The sequence below is a fragment of the Dunckerocampus dactyliophorus genome, chromosome 2, assembly GCF_027744805.1.
Source record: "Dunckerocampus dactyliophorus isolate RoL2022-P2 chromosome 2, RoL_Ddac_1.1, whole genome shotgun sequence".
Classification (NCBI taxonomy): Eukaryota; Metazoa; Chordata; class Actinopteri; order Syngnathiformes; family Syngnathidae; genus Dunckerocampus; species Dunckerocampus dactyliophorus.
The window spans coordinates 35495667-35514837 of record NC_072820.1 but is presented as its reverse complement, the minus strand read 5'-3'; the positions used below and the strand labels follow the sequence as shown (position 1 = coordinate 35514837).

Here is a 19171-nt window from a genome sequence, read left to right as displayed (position 1 = left end):
CCCCCACATACCCCCTCCCCTTCCCTCCACAGCCAGTGAGAGGTGTCTCCCACAAAAATGGCGCGAGTATTAAAACGATCTCATGTGAACCATGAGGCCCCCGCTATTGATTATAGTTTCCTAAAAAACACCCCCATCAGATATGTTTTTTAAAACTACAAGCACATTGTCTTCTCCCGTGGGAAAACGAGGCCCACCTTATTCATAATATATACCGCACACACCCACACACTCAAGAGTCACACACACACACACACACACACATCAGCCCCCAAGAATCTCGCCCACACCCCCCTCCCCTTCCGCAGCCCTCTAAGACCTCTCTACTCACAGTTTAAAAAAATGATGTCATCTGATGTGTCAAGTCATCAATCATATTTTGACAGTTAGTTTCTGACGATTATTTTTAATGATTAAATTTATATGACGTCATCACATTTTGTCACTTAGTTACTCTAAATTTCTCTGCTGACTTCGGACGAGCGGCGGGTTGACTGGTCGCCAGCCAATAGAAATAAATAACATTTTATGGAAAATGTCTCTTGTTGGCATATCTTTGCAAATAAATAAAGTTAATAAATAGATGGCTGTATAAATGAATAAATATGCAAAACAAAAAAACAAAACTCATAAATTAGCACTCCTTGGACAACATCCTGCACATTTGTTGCATATTGCGCTATATGGAAGACAGTGATGAGTATCAGCTAGTCTAATAGAGTACTTGAGTAATACTACATGAATGTATGAGTCGCTGTGATGACTATAAACGCTGTGTTAGGAAAAGCATTGCTTGCTTCTCCTCTTTCCAAAGTCCAGCTCAAGCAGGAATGTGATACAGTGAGCCGATAGTTGAATATCCTGTTGTGTGTCCTTCATGGGAATACTCAGTAAGCAAGCTTGACAATAGAGGCCAGGGCTGTCATTCTCTTTCAATGTAGGACAAACAGCTGTGATGAGGTTCAAGGAAATATTCACACATAGTGTTTTTTTCTCTCTCCATAGAGTACGTTCATATTTCTGTTGAAATTTAAAGAAAAGATTTCCTCAGAGCAACAGGAGTCCAATGCAAAAATGGAATATGCATCATGTCTCTGAATGGAAATAGCAAAAAATAAAAAGGTAAAATAACCAGGCTGCTTCTTCTTTCCAGCATGTTCTGTCTTTGCTGCTATCAGTGTATGTCCTCAAAGGAAAAAAATAAGAACTAAATCTAAATATATTTTTCACATTCACTTACTTAGCTTACTTGGTTGGCTTTGTTTGAGTCAGTGTAGGACGCTGTCTTCCTAAGAAGATCAGCTCAAGCCCACTCGGTGAGAAGGATGCTAACGCTCCAGTTTCATTTGCTGCTGACATACGGTACAGCAGCGTGTCTTTCAGTATGGACTAGTAGTTGCTTGTTGCCTGAGAGTGACATGAACACACACTGGTTAATTTTAGGAGTGAGAGCCGCCACAACAAACTTAATTCTTTTTGGTATCAGATGCTGGAGTACAATGCTATCGGGTCATATCAGCATCCTTTAGCAAGCTGATTTGGTAACTGGCATGCACATTAGCACTTCAAAATTCCTAGCTTGGATTTTGAGAAGCTGTATCTACGATGGATACCGAACTACTCGTTCACATATTATGTTGTCATTAAAGGGTGAGCCCATCTTTTTCAATTTCAGGGTTGGAATCCAGGCACTCCAAAAGGATCAAGACAATTGTTAAAAACATAAGCAGGATGGACGGGAAGGCTCAATCCTTGCTAATATCTAGCACCTCCACTTAGCCAAGAAAGAATAGCAGGAGCTTGTGGCTCGCAGGGATGCTGGGAGATGAAGTTAAAAGAGTCTTGGTGTTGGTCGGGCATCCTGCTGTGTGGGTTCAATTTCTAACCTACGGTTGTGATTGGGTTCCATTGGTGGACAGCAGTCGGGTTCTCTCTTTTGCTGAGCCTCTGCGCTGCAGAACTCCCCCACTGCCTCCTATGCCTCCGCCATCTGCTCGGTCGCCCCACTCGCACCTGTCGCCCCCACCCTCTGAGCGCCTCGAGTTTTGGCGGGTGGGGGTCCTGTGGGGTCGGCTGTTCTTCTCATCTGGGAAGGGATCAGGAGACGAGAACAGAAAAATCACTTTTATGTCTGTCCTGTCTCCATTCCTGTTCACTCTGTACACCTCTGATTTCCAGTACAGCTCTGAGTTCTGTCGCCTGCAGAAGTTCTCTGATGGCTCTGCAGTGGTTGGGTGTATCAGAGATGGACAGTAAGTGGAGTACAGGACACTGATTACGGACACTGTGGTAGTTCCAGGCAAACCACCTGCTCCTGAATGTGGACAAGACCAAAGCTGGTGATTGACTTCAACAGGAAGATGACTCCAGTGGAGCCCATCACCATTCAGAGCCGGGAGTAGCGGACCAATACAAGTACTTGGGAGTCCACATGAACAGCAGACTGGACTGGAAGGACAACACCAATGCTGTCTACAAGAAGGGCATGAGCAGACTCTACTTCCTGAGGAAGCTTAGGTCCTTCAATGTGTGCAGCAAGCTGAGGGACACCTACGAGTCTGTGGTAGCCAGTGCCCTCCCTGTACATTGCTGTGGTCTTTTGGGGGGGCAGCACCAGCAAAACGGACATAAACCGGATGGACAAACTGATCCGGAAAGCCAAACAAGTTAGGCACTCAGTTGGAGGCGTTTGTGATAGTGAGAGACAGGAGGACACTGGACAAACTGCTCTCCATCATGTACAACCACACCCACTCACTCCATCGGACAATAGAGGGGCAGTGGAGCTCATTCTCCAACAGCACATGTGCTCCTAAATGAAAAAATGTAGGAGCACAGAACAAAAATTAGGAGTAATTTGAAATTTCTTAAAGGGATAGTTGGGATTCTTTTTATATTAAGTTGTATGACATTCCCATCAGCAGTGTGGTGCATCAAGGGTGATTTTCCCCCCACTTTGTCCCATGAGCCGAGTTCTGGTCGGTTTTTGCTGTTTAAGAAAGTAGTTCTGGCTAGTTGGTGGGGTCACTTAAGTACAGCATTCTGCTTCTCAAAACAATATGCATTCAAAAGAGTAATACTTTTGCATCACAAAACCTTTGCCCACAAAAAGGTCAGACGTCTCGATCCCTCTGCGTAACGCTCTTGTGTCGCAGCAACTAGCTGCAACTACTTTCCTGCACAACAAAAACCGACCAGAACTCGGCTCACGGGACAAAGTGGGAGAAAAGTCACTGTTGATGCACTACACTGCTGATGGAGATGTCATATAACTCAAAAAATCTGATCTATCCCTTTAAATAACACAATTTTATTATTAATTTTACTGTTGACACTCAAACAACGTACACAGTACCACACATGTTCACTAAAAAAATATAAACACAGTGCCATCGTAAGGCCTACATCTCCCTGGGACAGCGGTCCACAAATATTAATGTACCATACATAGCCTGGCATATTACACGTCATACACACATGTACAAAGCTACATACACAGTCACATAACATGACTGACATCATGTTATGTGACTGTGTCATATAACGTGAACATGCCATTGTGCACATTACTAATGGTCACTTATCACACTGCACAAGACGAATGGCGTTGATATCAACCCAACCTACGACAACCATGTCAGGTAATACTTTCCATTAATAATAATAATAATAATACCTTGCATTTATAAATACAGTGAATTTTTAAACCAAAGCAATGAAATGTTATTCTGGCATGTGTATAAGTAGGCAGTGTTCATTTAGATCTTAATGCCTACTCACTTCCACTTCGGAAATCACCAGCAGGGCTGCTGTCAGCGCCGAGGCTGGCTGGTTTTGTCGCATCATGTAACTAGTTTTTACCTGCCTGCTTCTGCCCTTTGCAATATTTACGGAACATGAAGTTGTTCTCAAACTCTAGCCAAGAGAAGAGTTTGATCCAATCTGATTTAAACATGTAAACTTTGCTAGCACTGTCGGAAACAGTAGTGCTCAGTGCTAACGCTAGCTGTTGCCATCTCCTCTGGCTCGACGCTGTCTGTTGTCCCAGATTTCACATTTTTTCTCACCAATTTTCTCTCATTCCTTGGTTCCACTTTGAAAATACGACTCGATTTTCATTTCTCACCGGACACAACTAGGGCCCAATGAAATCCATTTGATTTTTTCTCAAATTCCGTTTTATTTTTCCTAAATTCAGTGTTTTCTGTTTTAATTTTTTTTATTCTGTTTTTTACTTTTTACACTTATTTTATCACCATACATTGTGTTTTTATATCAGTGAATAAACCGACAGTTAAATAAATGCAAAAATCCTACATTTATTGATGCAATACATCATTGGACAATTTTGCCCAGTATTTCAGAAACGGACGTGGCTTCGCTAACATTTCTAACTTTTTAATTGCTACAAAATCTTCAACAAACAATCATGTAGTTGCAGATGCAATTGTACAGTAATAGCTTTGTTAATGTAAGCTATTTTTTATGACACCCTTATTTTATTACTATTAGACAGGATGTGCGCTGCTCTTATTTTGAAGGCCAGAAGTTTGATGTGTGTGTATTCTGCTCTTATTTTGAAGGCCACAAGATTGTTGCTAAGTGAGCTAGCTATCCACGTGCCTCTCGTAGCCGTGGCTGTAGTCCCTATTTCACACACAACTTGCGTGAAGGCAGCAGCCATCCTAAAATGCTGGGTTACGTTAACAAGCACTAAAGCATAGCTCATACAGCCAGAGTAGTACACACACAGCAGCATTAACATGCTCCGCTAAATTAAGCTAACCCAGCTAGCTTTCACTGTTCGCTGTTCACTATTGCTGTTCGTGAGCTCACGCTCGGTGAGTGTCAAAGTTTTTTCGCCAACTTAGCCGATGTTTCTGGTTGACACCTCGACATGTTTATTTCAAGAGGGGGCTGGTTAGTGTTTGTGATGACATGCCGCTATGAATGAGTGGTCTGCTGGGGAGATGTTTCCCCACACTAACGTTCCTTCTCCTTATGGTTACAGCATTCTATTCACAATACCTCACCTGTCTGTATAAGATACTGTAATTCACAAAATTATTGCGCTGTGCTGTCTGTCCACTCTTTTATAAAGTGTAAATTTACTTGTATTTACTTAGATTTTTACTCGGTATTTGTAAATATGCAAATCTTGTTTATGTTATATTTGTATTCATTATGTTTTATTCATATTGCATTGCATTTTATTTAAGAGTGTTTTTCTTTTTCTTCTGCAATTGAGCTACAGCAACCAAGCAATTTCCCTTGTGGATCAATAAAGTCTGTCTAATAAAGTAAATAAAGTCTATGACCGCATGATATATGTGAGTGGCAAAAAAGAACTCACTCACTTCTCACTGTCACTGATGAGGGCTTATATTTGAGGCAATTTGAAGCAATTATTATTATTAAGATGCACCTGTATATTTCCTGAGCTACAAGGTTTGTCATGATGCATACACAATCTCACCAGATAGGGCTTGCACCAGGGGTTGATCATGGGAGCTGAGAAGCTGGGCTTGAATCGTTTCCACCACTCGTCTGAACCTGCGACTTGGACCTAAGGATGCACACAAATGTTAAGTAACAGCACTAGTCATTGTGCCAAGCAAATAGTGGCCTACCACAACACACTGACTGGCATCTGTAAAGCTGAAGTGTATGGTGGAATTTAATGAGAAAGGTCTGCTGTGTGCAGCTCTGAGCATTCCAGAAGGAAACTGCATCTACCCTCCCTAACCTAAATAAATGCTTTAGTCCTGATTGCTGAGTTTCATGTGACGTCACATGAGAGTGTATGTGACCTGAACTGCCTCTAGGTCACGTGGTTGAAACCCAGCAATAGATACGCTCTTCAGTTGAGTGCATGAACACTCCAGACCACTACATGACTAAATACAGTATTTAAACTTGCCTGATATGAGGGTGAACGTCACACTGTAGATTCCTGTCTCCCTCTTGCCCTCCCTCTCGGTCCTCTCCCGGTCTCGCTCCCTCTCGCCCTCGGAGAAAGCAATATCCACCTGGAACTTGACGGGCTTCTGGAAGACGGAAGGGCCGCCGGAGGACTTGTATTCGGCCCTGAAGCTTGTCTGGGAGATGACGCTGTGACTGAGCGACGGGATCTGCACGGTGGGGAGACAGAGAAGAAGCAGAGAGACCGACAGACTTACGAGGCGGGAGAAGTACGAAGGGCCGACGTGAGTGTAAAGGGAGACAAAGGGTGAGGGTGAGGAGAAGAGAGAAAGAGTGAGCTGTGGGCGAAAGCAAAGTGATTCATCAACGTGCCACGAGTGAGCTAGACTGAAATAAAGAGGGCACAGGTATAAAAACTGAAATGAAGTGCATACGTCAAGAGAGTGAATGGGAATAAGGCCTAGAGAGTGAGCTGAGTGGTACATGACAGCACATTAGATACTTACAGACAGGAAGGCGTGGACGATGTCAGCTTTGACAGAACTCAAAGGTTTGTCTCTGATCACCACAAAGATCTGCTCCTCTTTCTCCAGGCTAATGAAGTTGCCAAACCACGACTTCTTAGCCAGCCTGATTGCATATGACAAGCAGAAATGAATGAAGGAGAAGAGCTGGATTTTGGACTAACTTTTTGCTAATGCACAAAGGGTGACTCACTCAGGGCTAGACTCTGGTGTTAAACTGGACATGTCTTCTGATGTTGGAACTGAAAGAGGTAAGAATTATGACATTTGTGTGGTCTGGATGTTATATTGGACATACCTAAACTAATATTGATAGAATTGGTGCGCACATACAGTATCATAGAGTGAATATGGTCAGTCACCTTGCAGTTTGCGGCGATGAAACCGAGGTGAGCCCAGCAAGTTGTTCTTAAAAGAATTGAGGCGCGTCCTCCAATGGGCGGAGCTGCTGGACGCTATCCCGCTTCCCCCTCCTGGGCTGGAGGGCGGGGTCAGTGATAGAGAGCCCACCCCGCACCCTCCCTCTGCCCGCGAGGAGGAGGAGGAGGAGGAGGAGGAGGGCGGGGTGGAGGAAGGGTGGTGAGGGTGGTGGACAGGGGTGCCCAAGGGCGTGGGCAACGGAGAGCCCTGGGGTGTGACCTGTGGCACAGAGTGGGCAGAGTTTGGGTACAAGCTCTTAGTCACGGACTTTAGGACAGATGACGAAGGAAAGAAGAAACGGGGGATGGGTGAGAGAAGCGGAGAAGGGGAGGGTGAGCGGGAGGATGGGTTGTGCAGAGGCAGGGATTTGATGGTCTGGAGGTGAGGCCGTTCGGCGGGTCCCTTGATGGGCAGGGTCTGGGTCTTTGGATGGGGGGGAGCTTTGGGCTTGTTGAGAGCCCGTGCTGAGCGAGGTGTCGTGGTGCTTCCTTGTTTGGGCTCCTTTGTTTGGGGGGTAGCAGCAGCAGAGGTGACCTCTGATTGGCTGAAAGTGAAGATGGGGCTTTGATAGGACTGGGGAGTGGGGTTTGTGGGAGTGGGGGCAAATGGAAAACAAGAAAGAGAGGGGATGGAACATGGAGAAAGAAGGATGGAAATGAATATCATGCTTCATGACAGAAGACAGCATCTTGTGATTCGTGAAAGTGTCCAATGAAAGTCTAGCCATGCCAAAACAGTATCATACAGCGACAGTTGTGACAGACACAGGTGCAATGATTCCATCGTACTTTTCCATTTACTCACACACGTTAGTTATTGCGCAATAAGCTTTTCATGCAAGATATGAAAGAGAAGTGACATGAGGATAATAGAAAAGTGGAAATGTGACACAAACCTGCCGAATGAGTTTTAATCTGAAGAGCTTGATTTGTGATGATGTTCAGATAATTAGAGGAGATTGATACATGGGATGTTTCTGGTAGTTCGGGAGTGGTTTGGTATATAAGAAAACATCTTAAAATTTGCTACAGAACTATAAAATCTTTTTTTTCCCCAAAGTATTCCTGTACAGATGACCTGTTATTGACTTCACATTAGGGAGATAAAAAAGGACGTTTTACCAATGCACATTGGCAATTTGTTCTGCCATTGCCAGCAACTATCGCAGCAACAGCTGAGTCTTACCCTGGGACTACTGAGAGGGCTGGAGGAGAGACCAGTGGAAGCTCCACTCACTGAGCGAGACCTGAGGGATCATCAAAATAGTCCATTCGTCAAAATGTATAAATTTGCACAAAGAATATAAGTTTAATGTACTCAATGTAGTTTAATGTAGTTAAACTACGGATATAATGTAGTTTACCTCTGGCTGTGTGCGGTGTCCAGGGCCCTGCGTGGAGGTGTGGGAGACCCCTGTTCAGTGACACTAAGCACCTCCAGGCTCTTCCTCTCTGGGCGGCAGCGTCCATGTCGCGTTAGCATGGGAGAGTCAACACGCTTTCGAGGAGGATCTGCACAGCAGCCATTGAATGTCCAGATTTGCATCCATTTCGATAAACATCCATAATAATGAAAAAAAAAGGACAACTAATTACAGGTGGTCCTCGATTTACGCCACAAATTCTGGGCCACACTCCAACATGGTAGGTGCGGTAATGTGCCTCACAGCTGGTTGCCACTCGACTCCCACCACCCGCAAGAAGAAGAAAACGCAACACCACCAAGCAGAATGTCAGCGGTGCAACATGGTGAAGTTAGTTTCACGTTGGACGGTGATATTCGCCTCCCTTGCTACAGCGGTAGCTGTGCCCAGTCTGCGCCCAGACTGCTGTGTCTTGGTGCGGGGAGCTCACACGAGAATTGCCGCTCTAACTGCTGGTTGTTTATACTAGGGATCGTCAATAAATTACTATTGCGTTGAAGAGAGTTTGTAAAAAAAAAAATTAAAAAAAGTCATATATTCTAAATCACACCACATTAGTCCTACCCTAAAACTATTTTGCATGTCCATTTTTTCCAATTTTATCTTTTATTGGATGGACTTTTATTGGCTCTTCATCGGATTAGGGACCTGACTCACAGAGGTTTGTTAGAAAAGCCAAATAATATTGTTGCTCATGCTGTGTAATAAAAAAGTAAATTCAGCAATACTTTTGTTGCATTATTTTTAATGCTTTAAAGAGCTATTTTCATAACCATATATAAACTCCACAAATTCACGTTTGTAACAAAAGCTTATTATTAAAAAAATAATAATAAAGCTCAGTAAAGAAACGGTTTGGCAAGACTATAAAATAAATTGGACCGGAAGCCAAAAAATGTGGATCGGAACATCCCTTGTCCAAATACCTTTTGGCCCTACTGTAACTGCCAGGTCACTGATCCCCTTAAAGAGGCAATATCGTGGTCTTATTATTGAGATGGAAAGGTTGCTATTACTTCATTTAATTATTTTATTTAGTCTCTTATTACTGTGTTTTTGCCCTTCATATAGTCTGTGTATAGTGTAAGTGACTACGGAGTTAATTTAGGTATAATCCGACTGACACCAAACCCCAATTTACATCACAGTCTGGGATGAGAACTCATAGGTAACCGGAGCACCACCTGTATTAATTCTTCACATATGTCAAAGGCACTTGAAGGACTGTGAAAAAGTAGAAGAAGCTTCAGCTGCAGCCTCCCTTAAAAAGTGAAGCTACGCTGCCTCCTAAAGACTAACCGGCATCATTGCGTGGAGGCAAGTCCTCATCCTCATAGCTTGGGTAGCGCTCTTTTCTGTCCAGCAGGAGATAATAAATCATCTTCTCCTGGTTTTCTCTGAAAAAAACCCCCACAACAAATAGGACACAGTGGTTTAGGAGTTCAGATGTGTAAAGGAAAGACCCAAAATGGAAATCTAATCTTTGTCTTTGCTTAAAATTCCACCATCTGGCCTCTTCTGAAGCCAGTCAGTCAACACTTCTGACAACTGAGTCTTTAAAGCCAGGAAAGACTAGGAGATCATCTACCTATACAATAACATCACTTTATTTTGATGTTTTCAAAAGAAGAACCTTAGTGGTTTAATTTTTAGAACAAAATGTCTTTTTTAGCCCTACATAGAACATCTTTCCATTTTTTTTCTTCCATTTCTTTTTGGAATGGCTGCCCAAGTCAAAACAGTCATTTACAGCCTCCCCTGTTTCTGTCCAAGTCAACAGCTTCTTTTTATTAGCTATTATGTTGGCCCACTAAGCAGTCAGCGATTTCTTGTGCTGGCTTGAACAGCTCTATTACCTTGCTTCTCTTCATCTATAAACATTTATATTTCTCAATCCTACAGAACATGAGTCCAAATTAAGACCACAATTTGGAAAGATAGCAGTCGATTGTAAACAATGCACCTTGAAATGGAATCAACTACAAAGCAAGAGGAAAAGGCTTCTTGAGACGTCATCTGTACTTCTGTGTAGAAGGTGTCGGACGTTTCGCTCCTCATCCGAAGAGCTTCGTCAGCAAACTAATAAGTGCTGGTAGCTTAGGCCTTAAATACAGTAAGATCTTACTGTATTTAAGGCCTAAGCTACCAGCTACCAGCACTTATTAGTTTGCTGACGAAGCTCTTCGGATGAGGAGCGAAACGTCCGACACCTTCTACACAGAAGTACAGATGACGTCTCAAGAAGCCTTTTCCTCGATGGACAACTCCTGTACGACTGAGAGCCTACACAGATACAAAGCAAGAGTTAAGGCCTTGGATAAATTCCTATGTAAAAACTCATCGAAGCAGTTTGGAGCAGGCTTAATAAAGACCAGATGGCACCATAAACATCCTAACTTAATATGTCATGTCATTTGGGGTACAACTTGTTATAAATTTGCCATATTTGGTGTTAAAAAATAATAATAAAGGACTGGCTTACTCTTCACATTGCAAATCACGTGTGAGCTTGACCCGGTCTCTGAAACAGCCCAGCGAGTGCATGCTGTCCAGCACATCTGGGTCCAGCTCAGTCAGGGATAAGATTCGCCTCACACACACTCTTCTGGGAGGAGGCTGCTCGGGACAAGGCTCATTACGACCACCCCTGGGAAACGCACACACACTCATATGTGACATGAGTATAATGAATTAACTAAATATGATGTAGCATAGCTTAAAAATAGTACATCACAGAAGAGTGACCGTATACTCACAGATACCAGGCATGTTTCTGAATAGTATCAAGCTATAAGACAGACAAGGGGGATAGTAACATTAGCTTGTATAGTTTATGACTATAATGATATGACAGCAAGAATAAGCACAGTTTTAAGTTATCCACTTTTATTTCTATATTAATTGTTAAAATATATGTGTCCCTTCAGCCTGTTTCTGAGCACTAAACGTGAGAAAAATCTATCATCTCCTGCACTTGTTTGTTCTCGTTTAAGAGAAAAGGCACTCAAACGGTCGTTTTTGAAGTTCTGGGTTTTTGTGATGTCATTAAAGGTAAAAAAAAACTCCTCCACCATGGATATGATACTACATCTGACCCACTCGTAGCGAGATGAGCCACCCCATGTTTATGGCCATCACTTCTATAAAAAAAAAAAAAGGCTTTGCGACACATCGTAAAATAAAGCCCGCAGTTCTGCCAACTATCCGACATGTGGGGACTGTTGATCATTCTCTTTCTTTCGTCAGGCTAACCAAGCGCGATGTTACTGTTAAAATGTGAGTGCAGTGTTAGCGCTGCAGGTCACATACCTATGCAAGTGTCCTCCTGTCCCACCCCTTAACATTATGTTGATGTATGTGATATATGGCATCTATTAAGTTGGACAAGTGCAGAGTTACAGTTTACACGTAAGTACACACACTCTGTCAGAGACAGGCGTGGACAAATACAGCCCATTGGCATTGAAGCTACATACACAAAACGGCTTTAGAAAAGCACTTTTAAACTGTGAAAATTCGAGATTTACACATTTCCAATAAACTATTGTGGGACCTCTGATACTTATTTAACATTGTTTGAAAAAAAATAGTACAGCGGACTTTTATAAGAGGTGTGCCTCAATACTTTAGTCCATAGAGTTGATATGTGGATGTGGGTGTGACCCACAGTCACGTACCGTGAGTCGCTTTTCAGGGTTGACCTCAATCATGCCCCTGAGCAGGGACTGGCAGTCCGGGGGTATAAAGTGTGGCATGTGGAACACGCCACTCTTGACTTTCTCCAGGAGCTGGCGTAAATTGTCATGATCAAAGGGGAGGGCCCCCTGGCAAGGGCAGAGACCAAAAATGTGTGGTCAATAAGTGGGACAAAGAGTGAACTCCAGACACTTGAAAGTGACATAAAAGACATACCACCAGCAGAGCAAAAAGAATGACACCACAGCTCCATACATCTGCTCTCCTTCCATCATACTTCTCTCCCTACCGAAGACAGAATCCCATATGAGCCTTAGCATCAATATTTATATATAAACAGATGTCATTTGGCTTATCACAAAAAAATTATTTTTGCCACTGACAAATATTGTGAAATGTCACTTACTCGTATGACTTCAGGGCAAGCATAATGTGGTGATCTGAAATAATAAATTGTTTGCATTATTATATGCAGCATTACAACAAATGATGTTTGAAGAATAGACAGTTGTTTTTTTGAGAGCATATTGTCGCTGACTGCACTCACCCACAGCTGGTCTCCAACAGACTGTCTCCCACCTGGAGGGACGCCATGCCAAAGTCAGCGATACGGATGTTGTTCTTCTCATCCAGCAGCAGGTTCTCAGGCTTCAGGTCTCTGTGGCTGCATCAATGCATAAATAATGCTGCTCGTAGAGTATTTTTTGATTTAATTACACTTTAAAAGAAGTGGTATTCCTATATGAATTATTACTTGATTTACTCCAAAATACAGTGGTTAGCAAATTTATTAGACCGCTTGAGCCAGATCACAGAGCTTCTCTGGAAAGTCAAAAATTCATCAAGCATATCATTCAACCACTAAAACTAATACTGTTAAGAAATGCAAGTAAATAACTACAATTTTACACACATAATCAATAAATAATAATGTGCTTTACTATTTTTGGTAAACTAAAAAAAAATCCTGGATGACAGTAATACACTGCTCAAAAAAATTAGAGGAACACTTCGAAAACACAGATCAGATCTAAACTGGGGGAAAAATGATCTTGAATATCTTTCCTGATAATAAGTGGGTGATGTATTAGTAACAAAATGATGCCACATAATTTGATAGAAATGAAAATGATCACCCAAAGTGAAAAAATGATGCAGCAGACCGGTCCATTTGGCTAAAATGTCATTGTAGCAACTCAAAATGATTCTCAATAGTTTGTGTGGCCCCCACGTGCTTGTAGGCATGCCTGACAACGTCGGGGCATGCTCCTAATGAGACTACGGATGGTGTCCTGGGGGATCTCCTCCCAGATCTGGACCAGGGCATCACTGTGGTACCTGGACGCATGGAGGAGATTCCAGGAGACAGTTAGTTACTCCAGGAGAGCTGGACAGGGCCATAGAAGGCCCTTCAAACCTAAGCAGGATCGGTATCGGCTCCTTTGTGCAAGGAGGAACAGGATGAGCACTTCCAGAGCCCTACAAAATGACCTCCAGCAGGCCACTGGTGTGAATGTTTCTGACCAAACAATCAGAAACAGGCTCCATGAGGGTGGCCTGAGGGCCCGACGTCCTGTAGTGGGCCCTGTGCTCACTGCCCAGCACCGTAGAGCTCGACTGGCATTTGCCATAGACCACCAGAATTGGCAACTACACCACTGGTGCCCTGTGCTCTTCACTGATGAGAGCAAGTTCAACCTGAGCACATGCGACAGACGTGAAAGGGTCTGGAGATGCCGTGGAGAACGTTATGCTGCCTGCAACATCATTCAGCATGACCGGTTTGGTGGTGGGTCAGTGATGGTCTGGAGAGGCATATCCCTGGAAGGACGCACAGACCTCTACAGGTTAGATAATGGCACCCTGACTGCTATTAGGTATCTGGATGAAATCCTTGGACCCATTGTCAGAACCTACGCTGGTGCAGTGGGACCTGGGTTCCTCCTGGTCCATGACAATGCCTGACCTCATGTGGCTAGTGTATGCAGGTAGTTCCTGGAGGATGAAGGAATTGATACCATTGACTGGCCCCCACGTTCACCTGACCTAAACCCAATAGAACACCTCTGGGACATTATGTTTAGGTCCATCCAGCGCCGCCAGGTTGCTCCTCAGACTGTCCAGAGTTCATCGATGCCCTGGTCCAGATCTGGGAGGAGATCCCCCAGGACACCATCCGTAGTCTCATTAGGAGCATGCCCCGACGTTGTCAGGCATGCGTACAAGCACGTGGGGGCCACACAAACTATTGAGAATCATTTTGAGTTGCTACAATGACATTTTAGCCAAATGGACCAGTCTTCTGCATCATTTTTTCACTTTCATTTTTGGGGTGTCTTTGATTTCCCCCCTCTATAAGGTGATCATTTTCATTTCTATCAAATTATGTGGCATCATTTTGTTACTAATACATCACCCAATTATTATCAAGATCATTTTTCCCCAAGTTTAGATCTGATGTGTTTTTGAAGTGTTCCTCTAATTTTTTTGAGCAGTATATAATATTTGAAAATTAAATATATCATTTGGGCTAAAGAGCTTCTACGTATTATGGAATATACACAATGCTTTTAGTCATTTATTTGGGAAAGCTGTGGCATAAACCTTACACTATGTCGTGGTCTAATACATTTGTTCAGCATTATAAGGCATTTATTTACTTAACTGCACAGAGATCATCAAGCTGTTTATTGTGGGGGAGGGCATTTCTTTGTTTAAAAATAATTATTTTCATAGTATTATATGTTTTAAATTATTTGATTATTTTCCGGCCAAAAATAAATAATAATACTTAATAATAGGGGTATAACCATTCATCAATCCATCAAGGCATTGATTTATATTCCTTTGATCCAACTACATCAATCTGTGTCCAGCAAAGTTTCATAGTGTTGGACCACATAGTCACATCGAAAGTTAAGTCCAACTTTAAGCCTTTCAAACTCATGGATGGGCGCGTCAAGAAAAGATAAAAGGTATGTAGGACATAAGTTCACATTAATATCTATCTGCAGATTAAATTTTGTTAAAATCTGATGGTGCGAAATATGTTCATTTTGCCCCAGAATTACTGTGTAGATGCAGTTTGTAGTGTGGCGTGTGTAGTAAGGCCTACACGGAATGACACTTGATTTTCTTCCTTGGACTTTTTGATAATCAAAAAAATGTAAATGGATACTCTGTTGACTTTTAAAACAAATGTCACAGCCCAAGTTATTATGTATTTTGTAGTACGGTTGTACTTGCCAAGGTCTTTGGGTTGATCACAGCTTTTGTCTTGACTCAATGTTAAAGCAATGGAAACTAAAGGCAATATTTCCCAGTATGAAATTTGCTCTAACTTCTTTAATATTTGGGGTATAAAAGTGAATGAAGTATCAAATTAAAGTTCAAGTCATGTTTTATCAGACAGAATTAATCACAGACTTGATTTAATTCAACCTGTTAATTCATAATAGTTCATGGTCTTATATTTGCAAATAAATCGTTATTTTTATGTAAAACAACCCTTTTTTGTGTTGTTTATGTTGTGGTACAGTTGTTTAGATATTTGAGCTGTTACAAAAGCAAAAACATTTGTGTCAAAGTGAAAGTTATGCTTGAAATGTATCTTTTCACAAAAAGCTGTTTTTCTCCCTTTTCTTGTTAGGAACTGATATTTCCCTGAAACTTACCTATGTTCTGCTGCTGATTACTAAAGAATGGAAAAAGGTACAAACTTTTTTTCTGATAAAAGACGAGAGTCTAATCTTTCTTTTGGTAGGTTCCATATTTATATAGCCATAGAACACAATATTCTGTGTGCCTTGAAAAATCAGTCAAAATAATCTAAAATGGCTGGTACTGTAGGGGTTGTCTTTTGAAAAATGGCTGGGATGAAATGAGTTAATTGGGGGACAGCGTCTATTACAGCGGAGGGCAGTATGTCTAAGTGACCATCTGTACAAATGACTCAAAACCGAGGAGTGAAAGCATTTGTAATGTAACCAACCAGATGGAGTGACTGTGGCAGAAGTCCAGAGCAGAGATGATCTGCCTGAAGAACTTTCTGGCTTCTTTGGGAGTCAGGCGGCCTTTTTTTACCAGGTAGTCAAACAGCTCTCCTCCTGACACATGTTCCAATACCAGGTATCTGCAGACAGACGCACAAGGAACAGGCACTGACATTAAGTACACCTACATAATCCAGTACAGAGCTGTATAGAAAACATGGCTTTTTGGCCAAAATAGCTCTCAGTTGGATGCAGTTCAGCTCAGACTACAACCACAATACTATACTACTTTTAAATCATCCATCCATCCATTTCCTATGCTGCTTATCCTCACTAGGGTCGTGGGTATGCTGGAGCCTATCCCAGCTGACTTTGGGCAAGAGGTGGGGTACACCCTGGACTGGTCGCCAGCCAATCACAGGGCACATATAGACAAACAACCATTCACACTCACATTCATACCTATGGACAATTTAGAGTCTCCAATGAACCTAACATGCATGTTTTTGGAATGTGGGAGGAAACCGGAATACCCGGAGAAAACCCACACATGCACAGGGAGAACATGCAAACTCCACACAGAGATGCCCAACGGAGATAAGAACCCAGATTGTCCCGATCTCCTGACTGTGTGGCCAACATGCTAACCACTAGGCCACCGTGCGGCCCACTTTTAAATCAATACTTTCCAAATGTGCCAATCAAATGTGAGCATTGACTAACTTTTCTCATTATATTTTGCAGCTGTGCCTTGTATGTGTGAATACTGTATAAATGCCAGTCTCAAACATGAATACGGTATGTAGTGGGAACTCACAGGTACTTGTTATTCTCGTAAACATCGTGCAGCTTCAACACGTGAGGATGCTCAATCAGTTTCAGGATGGCGATCTCCCTCTCAACCTGTTACAGAGAGGAAGTAATGTTGAAGTAGTATTGTCATTGTGAGTGAGTCTCAAACTTTACCTTCATCAAAACCGACTCAGACAGCTTCTCCCGGTTGACTATTTTAATGGCGACCTTTTGACCTGTGATGCAGTGGACGCCCAGCTTGACCAGTCCTAAAAGAGAACAAAAAAGGCCAAGCCATGGAGTTAGCTGTGCATCAAATTGTGGTATTACCATTTCACCACAACACGCTCACCTGTCTGCCCCTTTCCCAGCGTTTTTTCCAGTCGATAGGGCCCGACATATTGAGCGGACTGGCTCAGAGACAGCTCCTTACTCATACTGCTCTGACTTGAGGCGCCCTACACTACAGCTATTATCGCGATTACTGTGATCTTACCCAGACGTTATTGTCATATCTGGAGATACTCTGTGAATATGGAGAGAAATATATCATCTTCATTTAAACCTGACTACTTGCACTTTTACTTGTTAACAGCTCAGTAGTGATGGATAAAAGCGGACTGACGGATACAACACAGGCATTAATGTAAACATGGCAAACTAATTAGTTGAACATTGGCTTATTTGTATAGCTAGTATCTTTCCATTGCGTTGACGATAGCTATAATCTTATCTTTCACTATCATACTGTATCTTTAGAAGTATGACATTGAACCATCAAAGCAGATGTGTCGCAGCATTGGTAAATATTTATCTTCCTGTCAGGCCTATTTTTTGTCTGCTTACAGGTGCAACAACATGCTAGTAGTGTAGCCTCGCCGCCGCTCTCCCACACAGCAGCGAGGCTAGCTTTAGCTTCGGCGATTTAACCCAGCGGCCGCCTGTCAAAAGAAGCAACACCGCCTCAAGTTGTTCGCCTCCGAGAAACGTGTACACTTGTCGGGCGACGGACGCCTCATTCCCTCAATAGGTGGCGAAAAAATCATTCCAGCGTCGTGTAAAGTCCTCCTCCCCTCCTTGTCTGCCTGCCAAGCACTCGGCTCTACATCCCTGAGAGTAGCACGAGCCGATATCACAGCATCTTGTCCTCTTCAGCAGAACACACAGGTGCACACAAAAATATCCCCGCGCTAATATCGATCACTTTCGCTCCCAGTGATAGTTTAAGGGGTCTGTACGCCCTGTTGTATCACACTCGTTTCGGCTTTCTTGCCGTAAATCGATGATTTCTCTCGCTTCTTCCTTCCTTCGCATCGCTCGCATCAGCATCCGGGTCCTTCTCCATCCTCGCGCCTCGCCTCCTCCCAGGCCCCGCCCCTCCTCCTTCCAGCATCCAGGCCATAAACAGACCCCACTGGCAGCCAATGGGAGGCTGAGGTGCTGCACAGCTGGTCAATATATCGCAATGCAAAGAGTTTTTTGTTTTAATTAAAGCAAAATAACAAAACATAAACAGTACAGTTAATAATTTGTAATAATTGTACCAGCTGTGAGCATGTTTTTTAAGTCACTTTGAATAGCAGTGTGAAAAAAAATGCCAAACAGAGTCAGAGTTCAGATGTAATGCACCATTTAAATAAATGGAAGTCTGCATCCATCTGGGTTAAAGCATTTGTAGCACCTTTTCCTTTCTTGTAGTACATAGGACCCCCCCCCCCCCCCCACACACACACACAAAAATAACTACTAACTTTTACTCTCAATACATGTTAAATCTGTTACTTTAACTAATTTTTACATCTGCACTTTTACATGTACTTGAGAAAATGTCAGCACAGTAACTCCACTCTTACTTGGATTCATTTTAGTACTTGTCCACTTCTGAGCATTATCATAATTGTTAGATTAGCTAGGCATATCATATGACATTACAATACAATTATAAGAATCAGTTACATGCATGTAAACTGAAGTAATCACAAAGAGTTTTTGTGTGAAAAAAAAATACAAAAAAGAAAGAAAATATGTGGGACATTTGATGAATCATCTGCAAAGTGAAAAGCTTGCTAAGATCTCAATCTGAAATGTTTTGTGTGGGTGGATAATTCCCCAAAGCCTAGCTTCAACTGTGCCAAGCTGGGTGATTCTCATGCATGCAGCCAGTACGATTTCTCTCACAGTCGTGCTTATGCTAAAATAGAGATGGAAGACTATTTTCTACAGCAGTACAACACGCTTGATTCATGCTTGAATTGATATCTTATGCATAAACCCCACTAAGGAATCGTGTGACCTTGTGTGTATTTATATCTTTAGATTTTAGGATATTAAGAGCTTGAAATTGGAAAAGCACAAATTATTTTTAAAAAATGCATTTATCATCCAACTATATTGTTTTTTTT

General features: G+C 42.4%; 1 protein-coding gene across 10 annotated transcripts; it reads right to left on the bottom strand.

Annotated features, from left to right (window-relative positions):
* Positions 1-30: 30 nt before the first annotated feature.
* On the bottom strand, positions 31-18125 carry brsk1a (BR serine/threonine kinase 1a). Of its 10 annotated transcripts, none has more exons than XM_054769469.1 (20): positions 17122-18125; positions 16944-17038; positions 16795-16880; positions 15977-16117; positions 12533-12649; positions 12392-12425; positions 12202-12270; positions 11967-12113; positions 11046-11077; positions 10772-10936; positions 9589-9686; positions 8230-8377; positions 8052-8112; positions 6809-7439; positions 6640-6688; positions 6429-6552; positions 5921-6131; positions 5477-5566; positions 1891-2086; positions 31-1407 (listed from the first exon to the last, which is right to left on the bottom strand). In XM_054769469.1, the coding sequence occupies exons 1-20, from the start codon at positions 17204-17206 to the stop codon at positions 1380-1382; spliced, it is 2607 nt and encodes an 868-aa protein (XP_054625444.1). In that variant the 5' UTR covers positions 17207-18125; the 3' UTR covers positions 31-1379. The 10 variants fall into 10 exon arrangements, with proteins under 10 accessions (XP_054625444.1, XP_054625446.1, XP_054625443.1 ...); XM_054769471.1 differs by having other exon boundaries at positions 1887-2101; positions 5480-5566; XM_054769468.1 differs by having other exon boundaries at positions 1891-2101; positions 5480-5566.
* Between the last annotated feature and the right edge of the window lie 1046 nt (positions 18126-19171).

Excerpts from the sequence above, each read along its gene's own strand:
- brsk1a (XM_054769468.1), bottom strand. The coding sequence starts at position 17,206 with ATGAGTAAGGAGCTGTCTCTGAGCCAGTCCGCTCAATATGTCGGGCCC. Across the intron at positions 12,271-12,391 it reads CTTGCCCTGAAGTCATACGA|GGAGAGAAGTATGATGGAAG; the intron begins GTAAGTGACATT and ends TGTCTTCGGTAG. Across the intron at positions 6,553-6,639 it reads ACACCAGAGTCTAGCCCTGA|GCTGGCTAAGAAGTCGTGGT; the intron begins GTGAGTCACCCT and ends ATATGCAATCAG.